The sequence below is a fragment of the Oncorhynchus kisutch genome, linkage group LG15 (assembly GCF_002021735.2).
Source record: "Oncorhynchus kisutch isolate 150728-3 linkage group LG15, Okis_V2, whole genome shotgun sequence".
NCBI classification, from domain to species: Eukaryota; Metazoa; Chordata; class Actinopteri; order Salmoniformes; family Salmonidae; genus Oncorhynchus; species Oncorhynchus kisutch.
Genome location: NC_034188.2, coordinates 89,926,789 through 89,951,334, shown reverse-complemented (window position 1 = coordinate 89,951,334; position 24,546 = coordinate 89,926,789). Strand labels below are relative to the sequence as shown.

Sequence of the window (24,546 nt, the reverse complement as noted above, 5' to 3'; positions counted from 1 at the left end):
TTAATTCAAGTTTTGTATCAGTCAGAACAAAGAAAAGGATTTGATTTTCTAGCATGCGAACATTTGGCTTTTACAAATACACACACGACTATACCACACCCTCTCACCTCATGCATGTATCTGTCAGGCAGTTCCCCGTGAAAGCTCTCAGAGTTCATAGAGAGGTTGTGAGGAGGAGGGTGGCTGGGAGGTTTGATGCCCAGCGACGTCATGCCGGTACCCGGGGGAAAGTATCCTGCCTTCTGCATCTCCTGCCGGTACTTATCAAAGAGTATATTAGAGGAGCAGAGCACCTGTGAGGCCTTAGAATGGGGCCCTGTCTTGTGGGGCTTCCTGTGGGCTGTAGGAGGGCTGGGGTGGGGAGAGGACAGGCGGAGAGGGAGTGTCAAGGCTTCATTTGGGTCAACCTCCGTCCCCTGGGACTTCACCTGGGGGTTCTTACGGACGTACGTGATGATCTTTGGACGGGCGGGTTTGGGTTTGTGAGGAGAGGCCCTCCTAGGGTCCGCAGGTGGCTGAGGGGAGATGGGTTTGGGTGTGTGAGGAGAGGCCCTCCTAGGGTCCGCAGGTGGCTGAGGGGAGATGGGTTTGGGGATGCTGCTGATTACACATACCTTACTAGGTGCTTTGAGGCCACTGGTGGTAACCCTCTGTGGGGAGTCGCTGCGGTCCTGGCTGGAGGCTTGGTTGCTGGCCTTGGCTGGAGAGGTGGAGGAGGGAGGTCTGGAGCTGGTCTTGGCAGGGGAAGAGGGGGCTTGTCTCCTGGGGGACCAGGGAGGGGTGGCGGGGCGGCTGGGGCTCCTGCTTGGGCTACCCCAAGGCTTCCTCCCATCCAGGCTAGAAGGACTGGAGCTGCGTTCAAACGAGCCCTGCTTCCTCAACGTTCTGTCGAAGGATGCCTCTTTCATCAACGTTCTATCTAAGAAAGGTTCTTTCTTCAAACTTCGATCAAATGAGGCCGACTTCTTTGTGGTATTTTCAAACACGGTTGTTTTCTTTATGCTTTGTTCAAACGAAGTCGTTTTCTTCATGCTTTGCCCCAAGGAGCCTTGTTCCTGTGAGGTTTTATCAAAAGAGCCGAGCTTCTTCAAGCTTCTGGTTTCAACAGATTGAATCGCATTTGTGCCTAACTTGGCGGGTGAGTTAGGGTTCATATCAGGGGGAATAACCTTGTGGTCCTCAGCTGCCTTCCCCCCACTACCTCTAGCATCTTGGTGTTCCTCAGCTGCTTTCCTCCCACTACCTCTAGCATCTTGGTCTTCCTCAGCTGCCTTCCCCCCACTACCTCTAGCATCTTGGTGTTCCTCAGCTGCCTTCCCCCCACTACCTCTAGCATCTTGGTGTTCCTCAGCTGCTTTCCTCCCACTGCCTCTAGCATCTTGGTGTTCCTCAGCTGCCTTCCCCCCACTACCTCTAGCATCTTGGTGTTCCTCAACTGCCTTCCCCCCACTACCTCTAGCATCTTGGTGTTCCTCAGCTGCCTTCCCCCCACTACCTCTAGCATCTTGGTGTTCCTCAGCTGCCTTCCTCCCACTACCTCTAGCATCTTGGTGTTCCTCAGCTGCCTTCCTCCCACTACCTCTAGCATCTTGGTGTTCCTCAACTGCCTTCCCTTCACTGCCTCTAACATCCTGGTACCTCTGCTCCAGATTCTGATTGTGCTTTTCATTGCCCTGATCTTCCTCCATGTTCTGCTGACATTTACAACGACCCACTAGGACGTTGTTACTGACTTGTGCTTCCGGAACGACAACCTCCTCAGACCTAACAGTTGTGTTCTGGTTTAGATCGAGGTCAGCTCGTTGTATTGTGCTTTTAGATGGAGCCTGAGGTTGTTTGGATGGCTGAGAGGCCTTGGACTGGTCTGAGATGGTGGTACAAGACTGGGAGGCCAGGGTGAGATCCTCTAAGATGGTCCCGTCTGGTCCTGAGGGTCCAGAGGGGACGTGCCAGGAGTCTGTGGTGGTGGCCTGTGTCTGTCCAGCGGCGTCCAGAGCACTGACCAGACTCCCATCCGGACTGAACATAGTGGACAGGCGGGACACCAAGACATGTTTCTCAGAGCTGAACTCTGCCCTCGTCACATACTCCGCCATCCCTCTGGTTCCTCCAGAGTCCATGGTGGCGGCGTCCTGCCCGCCGGAGCCCCGTTGAATAGTCCTCCTCCCTCCTCCCTCTCTACTGTCAGAGACTAGATCCACTACGGAGACAGGCTGGTCCAGGAGGATCTGCCGTGCACCTCCTTTCACTCCTACTCCTACACATACCACCTCCTCCTCCTCCTCTTCCTCTTCTTCTACCAGGTATGCTTCCAGCTCCTGACATTCTAACATCTCAAACTCGGCCAGCTCAGGGTCGTCACACTGAGAGTCTGTCCCCCAGATGACGATCTTGTTCTTCTGCTCCTCTGTGACTGTCTGAGACACCTGTTCAGGTAAAAGGTTGATTCAACATCAGTATATAAATAGCATTAAAGACTTTAAAAAAAAAAGAGATACCATCTATGCGTACTATGTGGACAGGCATCGGGAGTGTAAAACAGTCAAAATAAGAAATAAATAGAATTCAGTGCTCTTGCTAAGAATGATCTTTGGTATGTGGCAGTCTGACTTATTGGAATTGTGTACCGCTTAGTACTTCTCAGTTCTGTAAATCTCTCAGATGTGTAAATCACTCAGATGTGTAAATCACTCAGATGTGTAAATCACTCAGCTGTGTAAATCACTCAGCTGTGTAAATCACTCAGATGTGTAAATCACTCAGATGTGTAAATCACTCAGATGTGTAAGTCAGTCAAATGTGTAAGTCAATCAGATCTGAGAGTCACTCAGATGTGTAGCATCATACCACAGTGGTCTGAGACATCAGGGGGGGCAGAGTGTCAACATCTCCTCCTGTACTCTCCCCTCCGCCGTCGCTGCCCCCCTCCCCCATCTGGATCATCTGGTTAGCATTAGCATCCCCATCGGGTATCACCGCTCCCACTCCCCCTCCCCCGGCCTGCTGGTTCTGGTTGTTGCTCTCGACCTCACCAACATGGCTGTTCTGGTTGTCGTTCCTGACCTCACCAACATGGCTGTGGCCAATGGCCGGCTCGCCTTGCTGACCACTCATTATGACCTCACGTCAGTTCTGTTCTGAGTTCCTTCCTTCACTTAGTCACTCTGCCATCCATTAGATAATGCTGTGTACCCACAACTCTCAGAGTCTGGGTCTCTGGGTCTCTCTCTCGGGCCTTATAGCATGAGCCCAGAGCTGGCTTCACATCTCTCTCCTGTCCTTTGGGGTCCTAGAGGTTTAGGTATGGGCTGTCTCACTGAGGAGAGGAGGTGGGTCGCATGGCATCGGAGATCCTTAACCTGATAGAAAACAAGACAAACCAATCATGTAGACATATCGTATTAACTACCTCTGTTGAATAATCTCACATCATGACATGCTACGTAAAGGTTTTATGACAAAAGATTGACACTTAAAAAGTTTGCAGAAAATGTCAAGACATTTTGATACAGAGGGGTTTTCTACTTTATAATAACCCCCCTCCCCTGAGTGGCACAGCGGTCTAAGACACTGCATCTCAGTGCAAGTGGCATCCCTGCAGTCCCTTTTTCGAATTCAGGCTGCATCACATCCAGGCCATGATTGGGAGTCCCATAGGGCGGTGCACAATTGGCCCGTATTTGGCCGGGGTATGCCGTCATTGTAAATAAGAATTTGTTCTTAACTGACTTGTAAAAATATATTTTTTTTTTTTAAACACCCGTGTGACATCTTATCTGTCACCTGGAACGATAAAGGGTTCAATCACCTAATAAAACCAGATAAAAATTATATCACAGCAATACAATGTAGCCTGAACCAGGGATGGCAGCATACTATAGCCATAACTCATATGACATCACTGTCACGGCCGTCGTTAGAAGGAGACCAAAGTGCAGCGTGGTGAGCGTACATTTCTCTTTTTATTTAAAATGTCGCCAATAAAACAAGAAACGAAAAACAACCGTGACGCTTACAGGGCTATAGTGCAACTAACAAAGATAACTACCCACACTGAAAGGAGGGGAAAAAGGGCTGCCTAAGTATGATTCCCAATCAGAGACAATGATAGACAGCTGTCCCTGATTGAGAACCATACCGGCCAAAACATAGAAATAAAGAAACCTAGAAAACAACACATAGAATGCCCACCCCATATCACACCCTGACCTAACCAAATAGAGAAATAAAACGGACCTCTAAGGTCAGGGCATGACAATCACTGTCCTGAATAAGTACTTCTATCTTGACTCTAGAGATTTGTTTATGTGTAACTCTGTGTTGTTGTGTGTGTCTCACTGCTTTGCTTTATCTTGGTCCAGGTTGCAGTTGTAAATGAGAACTTGTTCTCAACTGGCCTACCTGGTTAAATAAAAGGTGAAATAAAAATAAATAAATATGGGCCTTACACATGGACAGTATCTGTTTGTATCCTACAACAGTGACATGTGGTCCACAGGAAGTGAGTAACAACACCCTACAAAGAGATAACCAAGGACCTATCCAACATACTGACACCAGAGACGATAAGCAGGAGATTTATAGCACAGGACACAGTATTTACTAGCCTGGTCCCAGATCTGTTTGTGCCGTCTATGAGAATGACCAAAGGTGCTGCAAGACAGCACAAATAGATCTGGGATCAGGTGTTCACTGCACAGGGACTAACAATATTCATCCCCCTTTACTCCTACTGTCCTCTGTTTACGGTTCTGGTCATGTCCCCATAAATTCTCAGGTTTTCCAAGAATCCTGGTTGGAGGATTCTGGATTTCCTGAGTTCAGGAATATTTCAACTGGGATTTCTGTAAAAACCTGGGAATTCCCGGGAAAGATTCAAACATTTTTCTACACTATCTCTGTGACAGAGTTACGTCTGCATTAAAGACAATGTTCTATGGATAGCTGGCCTCTCTCTGGAATTCTCTGTCTGGAAGCCTCTCTCTGCTATATATATATATATGCTATATGACTGTGCTAATGAATATGTTGCCATATCACTGGTTCTCCCTAGCAACGAGCATCGCTCCACCTCAGCAAATCTGTGGGAGGACATTCCCTAAGGTGTGCACACACACACACACACACACACACACACACACACACACACACACACACACACACACACACACACACACACACACACACACACACACACACACACACACACACACACACACACACACACCAACTGTCAGCAATATTCCAGCCAGCAGCCACCTTCAATGAATAAGCTACAGGAAACTACTGCAGTAACAATGAGTGTACAATGACTGTAGGGTATGCTAACCTGCTATCTATACACTGGTTCACAAACACTGATATGCTAATCTGCTATCTGTACACTGGTTCACAAACACTGATATGCTAACCTGCTATCTGTACACTGGTTCACAAACACTGATATGCTAACCTGCTATCTGTACACTGGTTCACAAACACTGATATGCTAACCTGCTATCTGTACACTGGTTCACTATCACTGATAGCAGTAAAGCAAATTTTCTGAAGTAAACTGCTTTGAAAACAACTGTACCTGAAAACAAGGTACCATAAATGACCATGTCACTCTTTTTGATAAAATGGTGCTGCATGGGGAAATATTAGAGGGATTAAAAACATCCCGTGAAGAAATGTCTCTGGGGATTTAGACAGATTCAAAACATCCTGTGAAGAAATGTCTCTGGGGATTTAGACGGATTCAAAACATCCTGTGAAGAAATATCTCTGGGGATTTAGACGGATTCAAAACATCCTGTGAAGAAATGTCTCTGGGGATTTAGACGGATTCAAAACATTCTGTGAAGAAACGTCTCTGGGGATTTAGACGGATTCTAAACATCCTGTGAAGAAATGTCCCTGGGGATTTAGACGGATTCAAAACATCCTGTGAAGAAATGTCTCTGGGGATTTAGACAGATTCTAAACATCCTGTGAAGAAATATCTCTGGGGATTTAGACGGATTCAAAACATCCTGTGAAGAAATGTCTCTGGGGATTTAGACAGATTCAAAACATCCTGTGAAGAAATGTCTCTGGGGATTTAGACGGATTCAAAACATCCTGTGAAGAAATGTCTCTGGGGATTTAGACGGATTCAAAACATCCTGTGAAGAAATATCTCTGGGGATTTAGACGGATTCAAAACATCCTGTGAAGAAATATCTCTGGGGATATAGACAGATTCAAAACATCCTGTGAAGAAATGTCTCTGGGGATTTAGATGGATTCAAAACATCCTGTGAAGAAATGTCTCTGGGGATTTAGACGGATTCAAAACATCCTGTGAATAAATATCTCTGGGGATTTCCCCCCTTCCCCCTCCACTCTCCCTCTACGAGGTCTGCCCTAGTTTTCAAACACTCATCTTATTCTTTCATCTCAAAATAATTATTTCCAAAAAAGAAGATGAAAAAATATACCATAGGCATTTAGAGATCTTTCTGATGTTTTGAGTGGCAGTACTTATGAAACACTGTAGCTCTCCCAAGAGAAGACGTGTTTACTAACACAGGACTACATAAACACAAGCCTACTCAAATCTGGACACTGAATAGAAACCCTCAGTAACATTTTCAAGAAAACAAACATCTACAAACAAACATTTTCCAAAGGAACCAGAGCAGATTACACAGATGAATAGTTTGGGCCTTCTTGTCTGTCTGAAGTGATTACTGTATGTTCCCAGGCAGAGAACTAACCCTTTTAATGGTAGGAGCTTCCTAACAATGAGAAAACTACAGAATGTCCGGAAAGGAAAGGAGAGGAGAGGAGAGGAGAGGAGAGGAGAGGAGAGGAGAGGAGAGGAGAGGAGAGGAGAGGAGAGTTCAAAGCTAACCTCCATTTGACCAGGTTACCTGAGGAGCTACAGAACACACAGAGGATTTTTAAAAACGAATAGAGCCCTGTGCAACTGCCTCTTCAAACCCTTATGATCACATTTTCCCGACCAAATTTACTTTGATTTGATCTCAAATGTATTTTTCTGCAGCTAACCCACATATCCCTACACCATCCTCTCTGAAAGAAGTCTCAGTTTGATGTCGTTTTTGATTTGATCCTCCATTTTGTTTTGTTTTTATTTTTGAAAATAATGTTTCTTAAAAAATCTTTAATGTCCAGTAGCTGTCCTTTATCATCTTACCGTACGACAGAGCGAACCCAGAGTAACGCTCCTGAGTTTAATTCCCATCAATCATACTCATTTTTCTCCTATCATTCGTCAGTGCTGAACTAAATGGTATTGATAAGGCAATAACTATCACAAGGTACATACTACCACTTAAGAGAGAGAGCCTTTATGTTCAATAGAAAAGTATTGCGACACATTGATCTTTTCCACATTTTGTTACGTTATAGCCTTATTCTAAAATGGACAAAAAAATATATATAATCCTCATCAATCTTAACGCAATACTCCATAATGACAAAGTGACAATTTTTGCAAATGTATAAACATTTAAAAAACTGAAATACCTTATTTACATAATTATTCATAAGTATTCAGACCCTTTGCTTTGAGACTTGAAATTGAGCTCAGATGCATCCTGTTTCCATTGATCATCCTTGAGATGTTTACCTGTGGTAAATTCAATTGATTGTGTTTTCGGACCTTCCCTTGGTCGTATTCTCGCGGGGCAGAAATCTCAGAGACCAGTTGGTACACTCTGATTTACCAACCCAAGATATTCCTGAACAACGTCTATTTGCGCCCCTACTGGATGGAAAGTACAAGTGTAGTGGCTGTGCTCAATGCAATGGCACTTATAAATGTACATCCTTCAAACACCCACAAACAGGGAAATCGATCCCAATAAAAGGTGTTATTACGTGCTCCACTAAGGCAGTTATTTATCTTATAACTTGTCCTTGTGGTAAAAATTATGTGGGTAAAACAAAGCACGAATTAAAAGTTCGTATCTCAGAGCATCGTAGCACCATTAGGTGTAAAAACTTTACTTATCCAGTTGGGGCCCACTTCTTGGAGGCAGGCCACTCGATTTCGTCTCTGCGTTATATTGGCATCGAACATGTCACTCTCCCTAGGAGAGGGGGTGACCTTGATAATGTATTGTTAAAACGAGAGGCTGCCCGGATCTTTAATTTAAAGACCCTTGCGCCCTTCGGTCTCAACGTAGACTTTGATCTGAAGACATTCTTGTGATTATTGTGACTTTGCCATTGTAATTGTTTGTCAGCTTGTGTAGTCTAAAATGAATCAATGACCTGTATGCTCTCCATTTGTTGTTTGTATGCTGTTCTTTGTATGCCATTTTAATATTTGATCATTAACCAAGGCCACTCTTGGCCATGATTACAGACACCTGTGTATTTTGACACTATATAAACGAGTCATCCCGCAGTGTTTGTGATTATACCCTGATGAAGACAGCTTGGCTGTCGAAACGTTGGTAATTAAATTATTGCATCTGAGCTCCTAGAGTGTGGGGCTCTCTTTTATTTTCAAGTTTTCTACTCTGCTAGCCAGCACCTCTAGCCAGCACCTCTAGCCAGCACCTCGTCTTAATAGGTGTTCTACTCCGCTAGCCAGCACCTCGTCTGAATAGGTGTTCTACTCCGCTAGCCAGCACCTCGTCTTAATAGGTGTTCTACTCCGCTAGCCAGCACCTCGTCTGAATAGGTGTTCTACTCCGCTAGCCAGCACCTCGTCTGAATAGGTGTTCTACTCCGCTAGCCAGCACCTCGTCTGAATAGGTGTTCTACTCCGCTAGCCAGCACCTCGTTTTAATAGGTGTTCTACTCCGCTAGCCAGCACCTCGTCTAAATAGGTGTTCTATTCCACTAGCCAGCACCTCGTCTTAATAGGTGTTCTACTCCGCTAGCCAGCACCTCGTCTTAATAGGTGTTCTACTCCGCTAGCCAGCACCTCGTCTGAATAGGTGTTCTACTCCGCTAGCCAGCACCTCGTCTTAATAGGTGTTCTACTCCGCTAGCCAGCACCTCGTCTAAATAGGTGTTCTATTCCACTAGCCAGCACCTCGTCTTAATAGGTGTTCTACTCCGCTAGCCAGCACCTCGTCTTAATAGGTGTTCTACTCCGCTAGCCAGCACCTCGTCTAAATAGGTGTTCTATTCCACTAGCCAGCACCTCGTCTTAATAGGTGTTCTACTCCACTAGCCAGCACCTCGTCTTAATAGGTGTTCTACTCCGCTAGCCAGCACCTCGTCTTAATAGGTGTTCTACTCCGCTAGCCAGCACCTCGTCTAAATAGGTGTTCTACTCAGCTAGCCAGCACCTCGTCTAAATAGGTTTTCTACTCCGCTAGCCAGCACCTCGTCTAAATAGGTGTTCTACTCCGCTAGCCAGCACCTCGTCTTAATAGGTGTTCTACTCCGCTAGCCAGCACCTCGTCTAAATAGGTGTTCTACTCCGCTAGCCAGCACCTCGTCTTAATAGGTGTTCTACTCCGCTAGTCAGCACCTCATCTAAATAGGTGTTCTACTCCGCTAGCCAGCACCTCGTCTTAATAGGTGTTCTACTCCGCTAGCCAGCACCTCTAGCCAGCACCTCTAGCCAGCACCTCGTCTTAATAGGTGTTCTACTCCGCTAGCCAGCACCTCTAGCCAGCACCTCTAGCCAGCACCTCTAGCCAGCACCTCGTCTTGATAGGTGTTCTACTCCGCTAGCCAGCACCTATAGCCAGCACCTCTAGCCAGCACCTCTAGCCAGCACCTCTAGCCAGCACCGCTAGCCAGCACCTCTAGCCAGCACCTCTAGCCAGCACCTCTAGCCAGCACCTCTAGCCAGCACCTCGTCTTAATAGGTGTTCGTTTCTTTTTCTTCTAGAAATTCAATTGATTGGCCATGACTTGGAAAGGCACACACCTGTCTATATAAGGTCCCACAGTTGACAGAGCATGTCCGAGCAAAAACCAAGCCATGAGGTCGAAGGAATTGTCCCCAGAGCTCCGAGACAGGATTGTGTCGAGGCCCAGATCTGGGGAAGGGTACCAAAACATTTCTGCAGCATTGAAGTTCCCCAAGAACACAGTGGCCTCCATCATTCTTAAATGGAAGAAGTTTGGAACCACCAAGACTCTTCCTATAACTGGCCACCCGGGCCAAACTGAGCAATCGGGGGAGAAGGACCTTGGTCAGAGAGGTGACCAAAAACGCGATGGTCACTCTGACAAAGCACCAGAGTTCCTCTGTGGAGATGGGAGAACCTTCCAGAAGGACAACCATCTCTGCAGCACTCCACCAATCAGGCCTTTATGGTAGAGTTGCCAGACAGAAGCCACTCCTCAGTAAAAGGCACATGACAGCCCGCTTGGAGTTCGCCAAAATGCACATAAAGGACTCAGACCATGAGAAAGAAGATTCTCTGGTCTGATGAACCCTTAGGCCTGAATGCTAAGCGTCACATCTGGAGGAAACCTGGCACCATCCCTACAGTGAAGCATGGTGGTGGCAGCATCGTGCTGTGGGGATGTTTTTCAGCGGCATGGACTGGGAGACTAGTCAGGATCGAGGGAAGATGAACGGAGTAAAGTACAGAGAGATCCTTGATGAAAACCTACTCCGGAGTGCTCAGGACCCATCGCTGGGGTGAAGGTTCACCTTCCAACAGGACAACAACCCTAAGCACACAGCCAAGACAAAGAAAGAGTGGCCTCGGGACAAATCTCTGAATGTCTTCAAGTGGCCCAGCCAGAGCCCAGACTTGAACCGGATCGAATTGCTGTGGACAGACCTGAAAATAGCTGTGCAGGGACGCTCTCTATCCAACCCGACTGTGGAGATGGGAGAACCTTCCAGAAGGACAACCATTTCAACAGCACTCCACCAATCAGGCCTGACAGAGCTTGAGAGGATCTGCAGAGAAGAATGGGAGTGTCCTGATCAGGTTACAGGAGACCACGTTAGGGTTGAGAGATAATCTGTAGGGCCCTAATAGAGGAGGAGAGATCTAGGTTGTCTGAAGATGTGGGGATTTTATGACCCCTCGCGCCCCTGGTAAATCTCAGGCCACAGACAACATTCCTTTGTCCTGTTACTATGGAGACCCAGCCTCAGAACATTAAACATGAAATAAAGGGACTTTGGAACAATGGTTTCCGTCAGCCACAATGGTCGTCATGACGATAGATGGAATATGAAAATGTATGTCATTTGGTGGTCATGACGATAGATGGAATATGAAAATGTATGTCATTTGGTGGTCATGACGATAGATGGAATATGAAAATGTATGTCATTTTTGTTCTGTTATTAAAGGTTAATAGATGACGTTATTACGAAAACATTGTAACGTTAAGAGTTTTCCTAGTATTTTGATGTTTATACATTGTACGTTGTGTGGAAAATGTCCAAATCAAAGAGAATGTTTTGGTAAAGATGAAATGTGAAGTTAGTTATCTAAAATTGGATTTGAGTCAAATCTAGACCTTGCCTCTTAACGTGGTACACCCAGAGAATTGCCCTAAAGGCGGTTACGCCCACTTCTGACCCGAGGGTATAAAACCTGTGTAACGGCAGATTTCCTTCGTCTGAAGAGGAGTAAGGATCGGACCAAGATGCGGCGTGGTAAGTGTTCATGACGATTTTAATAAGAAAAGCACTGAACACTAAACAATAAACGAATACGTGAAATAACCAAACCGAAACAGTACCGTGTGGCGACAAACACTCACACGGAAAACAAACACCCACAAACCAACAGTGAATCCCAGGCTACCTAAATATGGTTCTCAATCAGGGACAACGATAAACAGCTGCCTCTGATCAGGCAAAACACAGAAATAGAAAAAACATAGAAACAGAAACATAGACTGCCCACCCCAACTCACGCCCTGACCATACTGAATAAAGACAAAACAAAGGAAATAAAGGTCAGAATGTGACAACCTGTGAGTGAAGAATGAACAGGTAAGACTACGTGACCCAAGCTGCAGCCGAGGTCTAAAAAGTCAACGAACCCAAAACGCAACACATTGGTGAGACCCGGGTCCGAACTCATTGGTGAGACCCGGGTACGAACTCATTGGTGAGACCCGGGTCCGAACTCATTGGTGAGACAACTAATACAACGTCACGGCAGGAGAAACTCCTCAAATAAATGTGTATTTTGTACTGAGTAAAGGGACTGAATACTTATGGTCCAAATCGTGAAGCTTTGGGCTATGTGCCCTGAACAAAGACAAAGTGAACTTCCCACAAAACAGGCTGGTAACTCTAATGAACTCATCCTCTGCAGCAGAGGTAACTCTGGGTCTTCCTTTCCTGTGGTGGTCCTCATGAGAGACAGGTAACTCTAATGAACGTATCCTCTGCAGCAGAGGTAACTCTGGGTCTTCCTTTCCTGTGGCGGTCCTCATGAGAGCCAGTTTCATCATAGCACTTTTGTGACTGCACTTGAAGAAACTTTCAAACTTATTGAAATTTTCTGAATTGACTGACCTTCATGTCTTAAATTAATGATGGACTGTGGTTTTTCCTTGCTTATTTGAGCTGTTCTTGCCATAATATGGACTTGGTCTTTTACCAAATAGGGCTACCTTCTGTATACCACCCCTACCTTGTCACAACACAACTGATTGGCTCAAACGCATTAAGAAGGAAAGAAATTCCACAAATGAACTTTTAACATGGCACACCTGTTAATTGAAATGCACTCCAGGTGCTCTACCTCATGAAGCTGGTTGAGAGAATGCCAAGAGTGTGCAAAGCTGCCATCAAGGCAACAGGTGGCTACTTATATATATAAAATATATTTTGATTAGTATAACACTTTTTTGGTTACTACATGACTCCATATGTGTTATTTCATAGTGTTGATGTCTCCTACAATGTAGAAAATATAAAAAAAGAATGGAATGAGTAGGTGTGTCCAAACTTTTGACCAGTACTGTATGTTTCCCATGCCAATAAAGTCCCTTGAATTGAATTGAGAGAGAAGACATTTTATGCAACACTGCCCACAGAATGAGGTGGAAACTGAGCTGTACTTCCTAACTTCCTGCCAAATGTATGACCATATTAGAGACACATGTTTCCCTCAGATTACACAGACCCACAAAGAATTTGAAAACAAAGCCAGATTCTGATAACCTCCCATATCTACTGGGTGAAATACCACAGTGTTCCATCACAGCAGCAAGATTTGTGACCTGATGCCACAAGAAAAGGGCAACCAGTGAAGAACAAACACCATTGTAAATACAACCCATATTTATGTTTATTTATTTTCCCTTTTGTACTTTAACTATTTGCACATCATTACAAAATTGTATATAGACATAATATGACATTTGAAATGTCTTTATTCTTTAGGAACTTTTGTGAGTGTAATGTTTACTGGTCATTTTTTTATGTTTATTTCACTTTTGTTCATTATCCAGTTCACTTGCTTTGGTAATGTAAACATGTGTTTCCCAATAACTGTTTTGATAACAGACTGCCACTTAAATTGAAATTGAGAGAGAGAGACAGAGAGAAGAGAGAGAGAAGATGAGAGAGAGGGTGAGAAGAGAGAGAGAAGATGAGAGAGAGGGTGAGAAGAGAGAGAGAAGATGAGAGAGAGGGTGAGAAGAGAGAGAGACAGAGAGAAGAGAGAGAGAGGGTGAGAAGAGAGAGAGAGAGAGGAGGAGAGAGAGGGTGAGAAGAGAGAGAGAGAGAGGAGGAGAGAGAGGGTGAGAAGAGAGAGAGAGAGAGACAGAGAGAAGAGAGAGAGAAGATGAGAGAGAGGGTGAGAAGAGAGAGAGAGAGAGAGAGAGAGAGACAGAGAGAAGAGAGAGGGTGAGAAGAGAGAGAGGGTGAGAAGAGAGAGAGAGAGAGAGAGAGAGAGACAGAGAGAAGAGAGAGGGTGAGAAGAGAGAGAGAGAGAGAGAGGAGGAGAGAGAGAGAGAGAGAGAGAGAGAGGAGGAGAGAGAGGGTGAGAAGAGAGAGGGAGAGAGAGAAAGAGAGAGAGAGAGAGAGCGAGAGAGAGCGAGAGAGAGAGAGAGAGAGAGAGAATAGAGAGAAGATAGAATAGAGAGGGAGAGAGAGAGAGAGAGAGAGAGAGAGAGAGAGAGAGAGAGAGAGAGAGAGAGAGAGAGAGAGAGAGAGAGAGAGAGAGAGGAGAGAGAGAGGGTGAGAAGAGAGAGGGAGAGAGAGAAAGAGAGAGAGAGAGAGAGAGAGAGAGAGAGAGGGAGAGAGAGAGAGAGAGAGAGAATAGAGAGCTAGAGGGAGAGAAGAGAGAAGAGAGAAGAGAGAGAAGATAGAATAGAGAGGGAGAGAGGGAGAGAGAGAGAAGGGAGAGAAGATAGAATAGAGGGAGAGAGAGAGAGAGAGAGAGAGAATAGAGAGAATAGAGAGCTAGAGGGAGAGAGAGAGAGAGAGAGAGAGAGAGAAATATGGTTCTCCCCTGTGTTGTGCTTAGAGCAGCACAGGTGTTTAATAACGACATAATAACAGCATGCTTTACCTCAGGTACAGCCAGTCCTGTTCCTTCTCCATAGCAACAAACTGTCTCACATTCACTCTGTGGGATTGACTGCTGAGACAGACAGCAGACTTAGAGTCTGTCACACCAATTCCACAATGCCGAATGTCTCTCTGTGGGAGAGTGTTATGCTGTCATGTGTTCTGTACGTGGTCCACTTGGGCCGTAACAGATTGATAGACTGCTGAGACAGAGGGAGAGACTACTGAGGAGTGTTACTGTGGAGGACGAGCCTGTTAGTGTGACTGCGGAGGAGGAGCCTGTTAGTGTGACTGCGGAGGAGGAGCCTGTTACTGTGGAGGAGCCTGTTAGTGTGACTGCGGAGGAGTAGCCTGTCAGTGTGAAGGAGGAGCCTGTTAGTGTGACTGCGGAGGAGGAGCCTGTTAGTGTGACTGTGGAGGATATGGGAGAACATCCAGACCTGAAAGGCCACAAAATCCTACAGACTGTCTTGATAACAGACTGATCCAAATCCTACTGACTGTCTTGATAACAGACTGACCCAAATCCTACTGACTGTCTTGATAACAGACTGCTCCAAATCCTACTGACTGTCTTGATAACAGACTGATCGAAATCCTATTGACTGTCTGGATAACAGACTGATCCAAATCCTACTGACTGTCTGGATAGTGTTAGTGTGACTGTGGAGGAGGAGTCTAACCACAAATCATCTAGACTTCAGACCAGGCACAAATCATCTAGACTTCAGACCAGGCACAAATCATCTAGACTTCAGACCAGGCACAAATCATCTAGACTTCAGACCAGGCACAAATCATCTAGACTTCAGACCAGGCACAAGAAGTCCTGTATAAAGCCCAGGCACAAGAAGTCCTGTATAGAGCCCAGGCACAAGAAGTCCTGTATAAAGCCTTGTTATCGTTAAGTAAATGTATTGTGTTACCTTTTGATCTATTTCATTTTTTAAGTTGAGTTTATTTAGTAAATATTTTATTAACTATATTTCTTGTTATGCATTGTTGGTTAGGGGCTCGTAAGTAACCATTTCGCAGTAAGGTCTACACCTGTTGTATTTGAATTGATTGATGCACCTGACATACAGTAGTCCATGAGCAGTAGTCCATGAGCAGTAGCCAATGAGCAGTAGTCCATGAGCAGTAGTCCATGAGCAGTAGTCCATGAGCAGTAGTCCATGAGCAGTAGTCCATGAGCAGTAGTCCGTGAGCAGTAGTCCATGAGCAGTAGTCCATGAGCAGTAGTCCATGAGCAGTAGTCCATGAGCAGTAGCCAATGAGCAGTAGCCAATGAGCAGTAGCCAATGAGCAGTAGTCCATGAGCAGTAGTCCATGAGCAGTAATACATGAGCAGTAGTCCATGAGCAGTAGTCCATGAGCAGTAGCCAATGAGCAGTAGTCCATGAGCAGTAGTCCATGAGCAGTAGTCCATGAGCAGTAGTCCATGAGCAGTAGTCCATGAGGCGGAAACATCGGCACAAAATGGCCAATTGATACTACCCGGATGTGGGGGTTTTTAACACCTGATTTAAAGCACCATCTTCTCTCTATGTATGATGAGGCAACCAGTGCCTCTAGTGACGCTGCTATGTTCCCCTGAGTTCAGTTCCAGCTCGTTCCACATTCACAGCTCTCCAACTGACCTACTTAAAGAGAGGAGAGGGCTGGCTGGTGCCTGTTATAACGGTACTGTGCTCAGTTGTTCAGCAGACCTTGAACAGAGACTACTGGCAACTTGCCCGGCCCACCTGACAATGTATTTCCTGTTTGAGGGATCCACTTAAAGCTCCCTGGATTGTTTGTTTTCACTTGACTCCTGCCACTCTTTCATACTGTTGTTTGTGCCTGTCGTTTTTTTCATCCCGTTAACTTTACAAGCTCGAAAATGTTTCCTATGACCTGTCAAACACACTCCGGTAATGGTTGAAATGGGCTCGATGGAATACACTGTCTTTCCGTTGAATCTATGAAAACGAAACTCTTACGGATAGGACCCCTTTTAAAAAAAATGTAATTTACGGCTAAAATGACATACTCAAGTCTAACTGCCTGTAGCTCAGGACCTGAAGCAAGGATATGCATATTGTTGATACCATTTGAAAGGAAACACTTTGAAGTTTGTGGAAATGTGGAATGAATGTAGGAGAATATAACAGAATAGATCTGGTAAATCTGCGGGTCTTTTATTTGGTTTTTGTTCTTCATCTTTGAAATGCAAGAGAAAGGCCATCATGTATTATTCCAGTTTAGGCGCAATTTCGATTTTGGCCACTAGATGGCAGCTGTTTATGTGCAAAGTTTTAGACTGATCCAATGAACCATTGCATTTCTGTTCAAAATGTTGTATCAAGACTGCCCAAATATGCCTAATTGGTTTACTAATGCACTTTCAAGTTCATAATTGTGCACTCTCCTCAAACAATAGCATGGTATACTTTCACTGTAATAGCTACTGTAAATTGGACAGTGCAGTTAGATTAACAAGAATTTAAGCTTTGCCAATATCAGATATGTCTATGTCCTGGGAAATGTTCTTGTTACTTGCAACCTCATGCTAATCACATTAGCGCACGTTAAAGGGGGGACACACCGATCCTGTAGAGGTTATTAACGCTTCATCTGGGAATGAATGCAATATCTCATCATTTACAAGAAAGATAACTTTATTTTGATGAGTGTTGATTTTTTTGTAGAAAAAAACAACGAATTTAATAGAGTTGAAATGTTTACAAATTAGATAAGATTAATTTATTTGTATTTATTTTATTTTATTTAACCTTTATTTAACTATGAGCTGAAATGAAAGCAACTTCCGAAAAATGAACATACACATTATGGTGATATTATGTCTGATCTGGCAAACAATGTAAAGTATGTTTAGAGGTGTAATCTAGAGCCAAACATGTAGATTTTTAATCTGAGGGTATCCTGCTAATAACACACTTGAATTATAGAAGAGAGCGTGACCACAACAGTAATTAATGAGGCAGTCTAAACAGAGCAGGTGAGTGCAGGCAGGGTAAACAGAGCAGGTGAGTGAAGGTAGGGTAAACAGAGCAGGTGAGTACAGGCAGGGTAGACAGAGCAGGTGACTACAGGTAGGGTAGACAGAGCAGGTGAGTGCAGGCAGGGTAGACAGAGCAGGTGAGTGCAGGCAGGGTAGACAGAGCAGGTGAGTGGTGGCAGGGTAAACAGAGCAGGTGAGTGAAGGTAGGGTAGACAGAGCAGGTGAGTACAGGCAGGGTAGACAGAGCAGGTGACTACAGGTAGGGTAGACAGAGCAGGTGAGTGCAGGCAGGGTAGACAGAGCATTTGAGTGCAGGCAGGGTAGACAGAGCAGGTGAGTGAAGGTAGGGTAGACAGAGCAGGTGAGTACATGCAGGGTAGACAGAGCAGGTGAGTGCAAGTAGGGTAGACAGAACAGGTGAGTGAAGGTAGGGTCGACAGAGCAGGTGAGTACAGGCAGGGTAGACAGAGCAGGTGAGTGAAGGTAGGGTAGACAGAGCAGGTGAGTACAGGCAGGGTAGACAGAGCAGGTGAGTGAAGGCAGGGTAGACAGAGCAGGTGAGTGCAGGTAGGGTAGACAGAGCAGGCAGGGTAGATAGAGCAGGTGAGTGCAGGCAGGGTAGACAGAGCAGGTGAGTGCAGACAGGGTAGACAGAGCAGGTGAGTACAGGCAGGGTAGACAGAGCAGGTGAGTGCAGGCAGGGTAGACAGAGCAGGTGAGTGCAGGCAGGGTAGACAGTGCAGGTGAGTACAGGCAGGGTAGACAGAGCAGGTAGGGTAGACAGTACAGGTAGGGTAGACAGAGCAGGTGAGTGAAGGTAGGGTCGACAGAGCAAGTGAGTACAGGCAGGGTAGACAGAGCAGGTGAGTGCAGGCAGGGTAGACAGAGCAGGTGAGTGCAGACAGGGTAGACAGAGCAGGTGAGTGCAGGCAGGGTAGACAGTGCAGGTGAGTACAGGCAGGGTCGACAGAGCAGGTGAGTACAGGCAGGGTAGACAGAGCAGGTGAGTGAAGGTAGGGTAGACAGAGCAGGTGAGTACAGGCAGGGTAGACAGAGCAGGTGAGTGAAGGCAGGGTAGACAGAGCAGGTGAGTGCAGGTAGGGTAGACAGAGCAGGCAGGGTAGATAGAGCAGGTGAGTGCAGGCAGGGTAGACAGAGCAGGTGAGTGCAGACAGGGTAGACAGAGCAGGTGAGTACAGGCAGGGTAGACAGAGCAGGTGAGTGCAGGCAGGGTAGACAGAGCAGGTGAGTGCAGGCAGGGTAGACAGTGCAGGTGAGTACAGGCAGGGTAGACAGAGCAGGTAGGGTAGACAGTACAGGTAGGGTAGACAGAGCAGGTGAGTGAAGGTAGGGTCGACAGAGCAAGTGAGTACAGGCAGGGTAGACAGAGCAGGTGAGTGCAGGCAGGGTAGACAGAGCAGGTGAGTGCAGACAGGGTAGACAGAGCAGGTGAGTGCAGGCAGGGTAGACAGTGCAGGTGAGTACAGGCAGGGTAGACAGAGCAGGTAGGGTAGACAGTACAGGTAGGGTAGACAGAGCAGGTGAGTGAAGGTAGGGTAGACAGAGCAGGTGAGTGCAGGTAGGGTAGACAGAGCAGGCAGGGTAGATAGAGCAGGTGAGTGCAGGCAGGGTAGACAGAGCAGGTGAGTGCAGACAGGGTAGACAGAGCAGGTGAGTGCAGGCAGGGTAGACAGAGCAGGTGAGTGAAGGTAGGGTAGACAGAGCAGGTGAGTGCAGGTAGGGTAGACAGAGCAGGCAGGGTAGATAGAGCAGGTGAGTGCAGGCAGGGTAGACAGAGCAGGTGAGTGCAGACAGGGTAGACAGAGCAGGTGAGTGCAGGCAGGGTAGACAGAGCAGGTGAGTGCAGGCAGGGTAGACAGTACCGGTAGTGTAGACAGAGCAGGTGAGTGCAGGTAGGAGACAGTACAGGTAGGGTAGACAGAGCAGGTGAGTGCAGGCAGGGTAGACAGAGCAGGTGAGTGAAGGCAGGGTAGACAGAGCAGGTGAGTGCAGGTAGGGTAGACAGAGCAGGTGAGTGCAGGTAGGGTAGACAGAGCAGGCAGGGTAGACAGTACAGGTAGGGTAGACAGAGCAGGTGAGTGCAGGTAGGAGACAGTACAGGTAGGGTAGACAGAGCAGGTGAGTGCAGGCAGGGTAGACAGAGCAGGTGAGTGAAGGCAGGGTAGACAGAGCAGGTGAGTGCAGGTAGGGTAGACAGAGCAGGTGAGTGCAGGTAGGGTAGACAGAGCAGGCAGGGTAGATAGAGCAGGTGAGTGCAGGCAGGGTAGACAGAGCAGGTGAGTGCAGGCAGGGTAGACAGTACAGGTAGGGTAGACAGAGCAGGTGAGTGCAGGTAGGGTAGACAGTACAGGTAGGGTAGACAGAGCAGGTGAGTGCAGGCAGGGTAGACAGTGCAGGTGAGTACAGGCAGGGTAGACAGAGCAGGTAGGGTAGACAGTACAGGTAGGGTAGACAGAGCAGGTGAGTACAGGTAGGGTAGACAGAGCAGGTGAGTGCAGGCAGGGTAGACAGAGCAGGTGAGTGCAGGCAGGGTAGACAGTGCAGGTGAGTACAGGCAGGGTAGACAGAGCAGGTAGGGTAGACAGTACAGGTAGGGTAGACAGAGCAGGTGAGTACAGGTAGTACAGGTAGGGTAGACAGAGCAGCTGTTTGGTGGTTCCACCCCTTTATGTTAATGAGTTCATATATGCAAATACACCATGTGTATTTATGCGAATTAGGCGCATTTAATTTACTTCATTAAAAAAATACCTGATAGAATAAGAACATTCATATATGAGTACTTTCTAAGGAAAAAAATGTGAAATTCTACAATAAATTGAATAACTGAATTTCAAAATCCCTGAACTTTCATTATTTGTCCGTGTCAGGAAAATGTGTTATAATTCAGATTATACAAATTACTGGAACCTGATTACTGGGTTAACACAGCCCCTCTGCCAGATAGCGAGCCATACTGGAACCTGATTACTGGGTTAACACAGCCCCTCTGCCAGATAGCGAGCCATACTGGAACCTGATTACTGGGTTAACACAGCCCCTCTGCCAGATAGCGAGCTATAATGAGACGATGGCTGTCTAATTGTGTTCGTTTTGGTAAATCTCTCTCTCATTAGAGAGTCCTTTTGTTGTTGTCATACATTACAGGTTTAGTCTGTTGATTCAGGGGGAAATGCAGGAGCCATTCCTGGGCGATTCCACACCAGCATCCAACATTTTTGGTTGTAACTATATACTCTTCGAACACATCACATTTCCAGAGTGTTCTCTGGTACTTTTAATGATGTGACCCATTTTATACATAGAAATTGACAGGTCAACCCTCATTTAGGATGGCATATTCAGCAAATTACCAGCAGAGGGAGTTTCCTTTGAATCCATTTTCCCATTCACTGTGTTGGTGGTGCTCATTAAATACATCAGAACTTCAGGATTAGCAGAGGGCCCAGTCTGGAAATTCGAATGTACTTGTAAACAATATGTCTTAAAAAGAACAAAACCTAAAAGTGTAGTTTTGAGATATTCATATTTTTAATGTTGAATAAATGTATTTGAAAATGTGTATTTCATCATCTAGACCTGCTCCATATGTTGGATAAGGATATAAGGATTATAACTACACTACAGCCTGACCGATATGGCATTTTTGGGTCCGATACCGATTTTAGGGAGGCAAACGTTCCCCCATTACCGATATGTGTTGTGTTTTTTACACAAGCTGTGAGGTGAAATGCAGTAACATGCAGTTCGTAATGTCACCACTAGATGGAAGCATTTGTATTTGAGGAGAGTCCCTACAGTGTATTACAACCGCCAAATACACACTTTATGGGAACCTCACAATGAGGGCTTGTTATGACATGCAAGCACATGCTGCTCATTACAAAAACATGTTAAACTGTTACTCAATACATAATATGTTGGCTATATACAGTACAGTATCTATATTTCAACTGTAAATGGCAAATGCGCTAATGACCCGGAAATATTAATGCATGAAAATGTTTGCAGCACTGGTTTTTCATCATTTAGCTAGCTAGCTAACACTCTTACTTCATCATGAATTCAAGCACATGGCGCCAGTCACAGGTCGCTAGCTAGCTAGGCTTATTACCTTACTGGCTAGATAAAGCACATGGTCTTAGTTTTGTATCAAGGATGAGTCAGTGTTCACTTTGACGCCAGTCCGGTGTTTGCACATAAGTAGCACAGGTCGCTAGCTAGCTAGGCTAATTACCTTACTGGCTAGATAGAGGCTGTCTACAATGACGGCGAGCTAGCCAGCTAACACTCTTACTTCATCATGAATTCAAGCACATGGCGCCAGTCACAGATCGCTAGCTAGCTAGGCTTATTACCTTACTGGCTAGATAGAGGCTGTCTACAATGACGGTGAGCTAGCCAGCTAACACTCTTACTTCATCATGAATTCAAGCACATGGCGCCAGTCACAGATCGCTAGCTAGCTAGGATTATTACCTCACTGGCTAGATAGAGGCTGTCTACAATGACGGCGAGCTAGCCAGCTAACATTAACTAAGTGAAGATGTGACGAGGATAGGGGCTGTCTACAATGACAGCGAGCTAGCCAGCTAACGTTAACTAAGTGAAGATGTGATGAGGATAGGGGCTGTCTACAATGACGGCGAGCTAGCCAGCTAACGTTAATTAAGTGAAGATGTGATGAGGATAGGGGCTGTCTACAATGACGGCGAGCTAGCCAGCTAACGGTAACTAAGTGAAGATGTGACGAGGATAGGGGCTGTCTACAATGACGGCGAGCTAGCCAGCTAACGTTAACTAAGTGAAGATGTGACGAGGATAGGGGCTGTCTACAATGACGGCGAGCTAGCCAGCTAACGTTAACTAAGTGAAGATGTGACGAGGATAGGGGCTGTCTACAATGACGGCGTGCTAGCCAGCTAACGTTAACTAAGTGAAGATGTGACGAGGATAGGGGCTGTCTACAATGACGGCGAGCTAGCCAGCTAACGTTAACTAAGTGAAGATGTGATGAGGATAGGGGCTGTCTACAATGACGGCGAGCTAGCCAGCTAACGTTAACTAAGTGAAGATGTGATGAGGATAGGGGCTGTCTACAATGACTGCGAGCTAGCCAGCTAACGGTAACTAAGTGAAGATGTGATGAGGATAGGGGCTGTCTACAATGACGGCGAGCTAGCCAGCTAACGGTAACTAAGTGAAGATGTGATGAGGATAGTGTACTTTTGATTATTTCCAAAACGCTGCCGTTGGCTGTGGCAAACTACTCACCGTCAAACCACTCTCTCTCTCACGAAGTGACTCACGGGCTGAATGATGTTCAATGAGCAGCTCGGAGAGTACCTCAGGTAACCATTGAACATTTCAAAAAAATGACCACAAATGAGCAGACGTACAGTATTTGTTCATTCTATATCTGTGGAATAATTACCGATACAAATATTTCTGTGAAAGGCTAACGAGCAGCCAACCCTTCATTTAGCTAGTCAGTGTCTGGGAACCCTGAATTCCTGGTTGAATGGTTACAATCAGTTAATTTGAACCCTGAATTCCTGGTTGAATGGTTACAATCAGTTAATTTGAACCCTGAATTCCTGGTTGAATGGTTACAATCAGTTAATTTGAACCCTGAATTCCTGGTTGAATGGTTACAATGAGTTCATTTGCACTGGCAACATTTACAAAAACGAATTATATTATTTTATGCACACACTGCATTTTTTTCAGGTTCACAGTCAGATATAAGAAAACATGGCTGCTAGAGGAGGGCAGGAGGAGAAGAGGAGAGGAGGGTAGGAGGAGAGGAGGAGAGAGGAGAAGAGGGCAGGAGGAGAGGAGGGCATGAGGAGAGGAGGAGAGAGGAGAAGAGGGCAGGAGGAGAGGAGGGCATGAGGAGAGGAGGAGAGAGGAGAAGAGGGCAGGAGGAGAGGAGGAGAGAGGAGAAGAGGGCAGGAGGAGAGGAGGGCATGAGGAGAGGAGGAGAGAGGAGAAGAGGGCAGGAGGAGAGGAGGGCATGAGGAGAGGAGGAGAGAGGAGAAGAGGGCAGGAGGAGAGGAGGGCATGAGGAGAGGAGGAGAGAGGAGAAGAGGGCAGGAGGAGAGGAGGGCATGAGGAGAGGAGGAGAGAGGAGAAGAGGGCAGGAGGAGAGGAGGGCATGAGGAGAGGAGGAGAGAGGAGAAGAGGGCAGGAGGAGAGGAGGGAATGAGGAGAGGAGGAGAGAGGGGAAGAGGGCAGGAGGAGAGGAGGGTAGGAGAAGAGAGGAGAGGACAGGAGGAGAGGAGGGGTAGGAGAAGAGAGGAGAGGAGAGGAGGAGAGGAGGGTAGGAGAAGAGAGTAGAGGAGAGGAGAGGAGGAGAGGAGGGCAGGAGAAGAGAGTAGAGAGGAGAGGGAGAGGAGGAGAGGAGGAGAGGAGAGAGAGAGTAGAGGAGAGGAGAGGAGAAGAGGAGAGGAGGGTAGGAGGAGAGGAGGGCATGAGGAGAGGAGAGAGAGGAGGAAGAGGGCAGGAGAAGAGAGTAGAGGAGAGGAGAGGAGGAGAGGAGGGAGAGGGAGGGCAGGAGAAGAGAGTAGAGGAGAGGAGAGGAGAGAGAGGAGGTAGGAGAAGAGAGTAGAGGAGAGGAGAGGAGAAGAGGAGAGGAGGGTAGGAGGAGAGGAGGGCATTGAGGAGAGGAGGAGAGAGGAGAAGAGGGCAGGAGGAGAAGAGGGTAGGAGAAGAGAGGAGGACAGGAGAAGAGGAGGGTAGGAGAAGAGAGGAGAGGAGAGGAGGAGAGGAGGGTAGGAGAAGAGTAGAGGAGAGGAGAGGAGGAGAGGAGGGCAAGGAGAAAAGAGGAGAGGACAGGAGGAGAAGAGGAGGGCAGGAGGAGAGAGGAGAGGACAGGAGGAAAGAGGAGAGGACAGGAGGAGAAGAGGAGAAGGATGGCAGGAGATAGAGAGAGGAGGGCAGGAGGAGAAGAGGAGAGGAGGGCAGGAGGAGAAGAGGAGAGGAGGGCAGGAGAGATGAGAGAGGCAGGTAGGAGAAGAGGAGAGGAGGGCAGGAGAAGAGAGGAGAGGAGGGCAGG

The 24,546-nt window shown here is 46.6% G+C and overlaps 1 protein-coding gene across 1 annotated transcript in view; it reads right to left on the bottom strand.

Annotated features, from left to right (window-relative positions):
• LOC109884417 (microtubule-associated tumor suppressor candidate 2) overlaps positions 1 to 24,546 on the bottom strand; it is a 62,986-nt gene that overhangs the window by 28,455 nt on the left and 9,985 nt on the right. The window contains exons 2-3 of the mRNA XM_031791457.1: positions 2,848 to 3,359; positions 108 to 2,426 (exon numbers count right to left, since the gene is read on the bottom strand). Coding sequence (XP_031647317.1) covers positions 108 to 2,426; positions 2,848 to 3,114 — 2,586 coding nt within the window. The 5' untranslated portion in view covers positions 3,115 to 3,359. The remainder of the gene's footprint in view (positions 1 to 107; positions 2,427 to 2,847; positions 3,360 to 24,546) is intronic.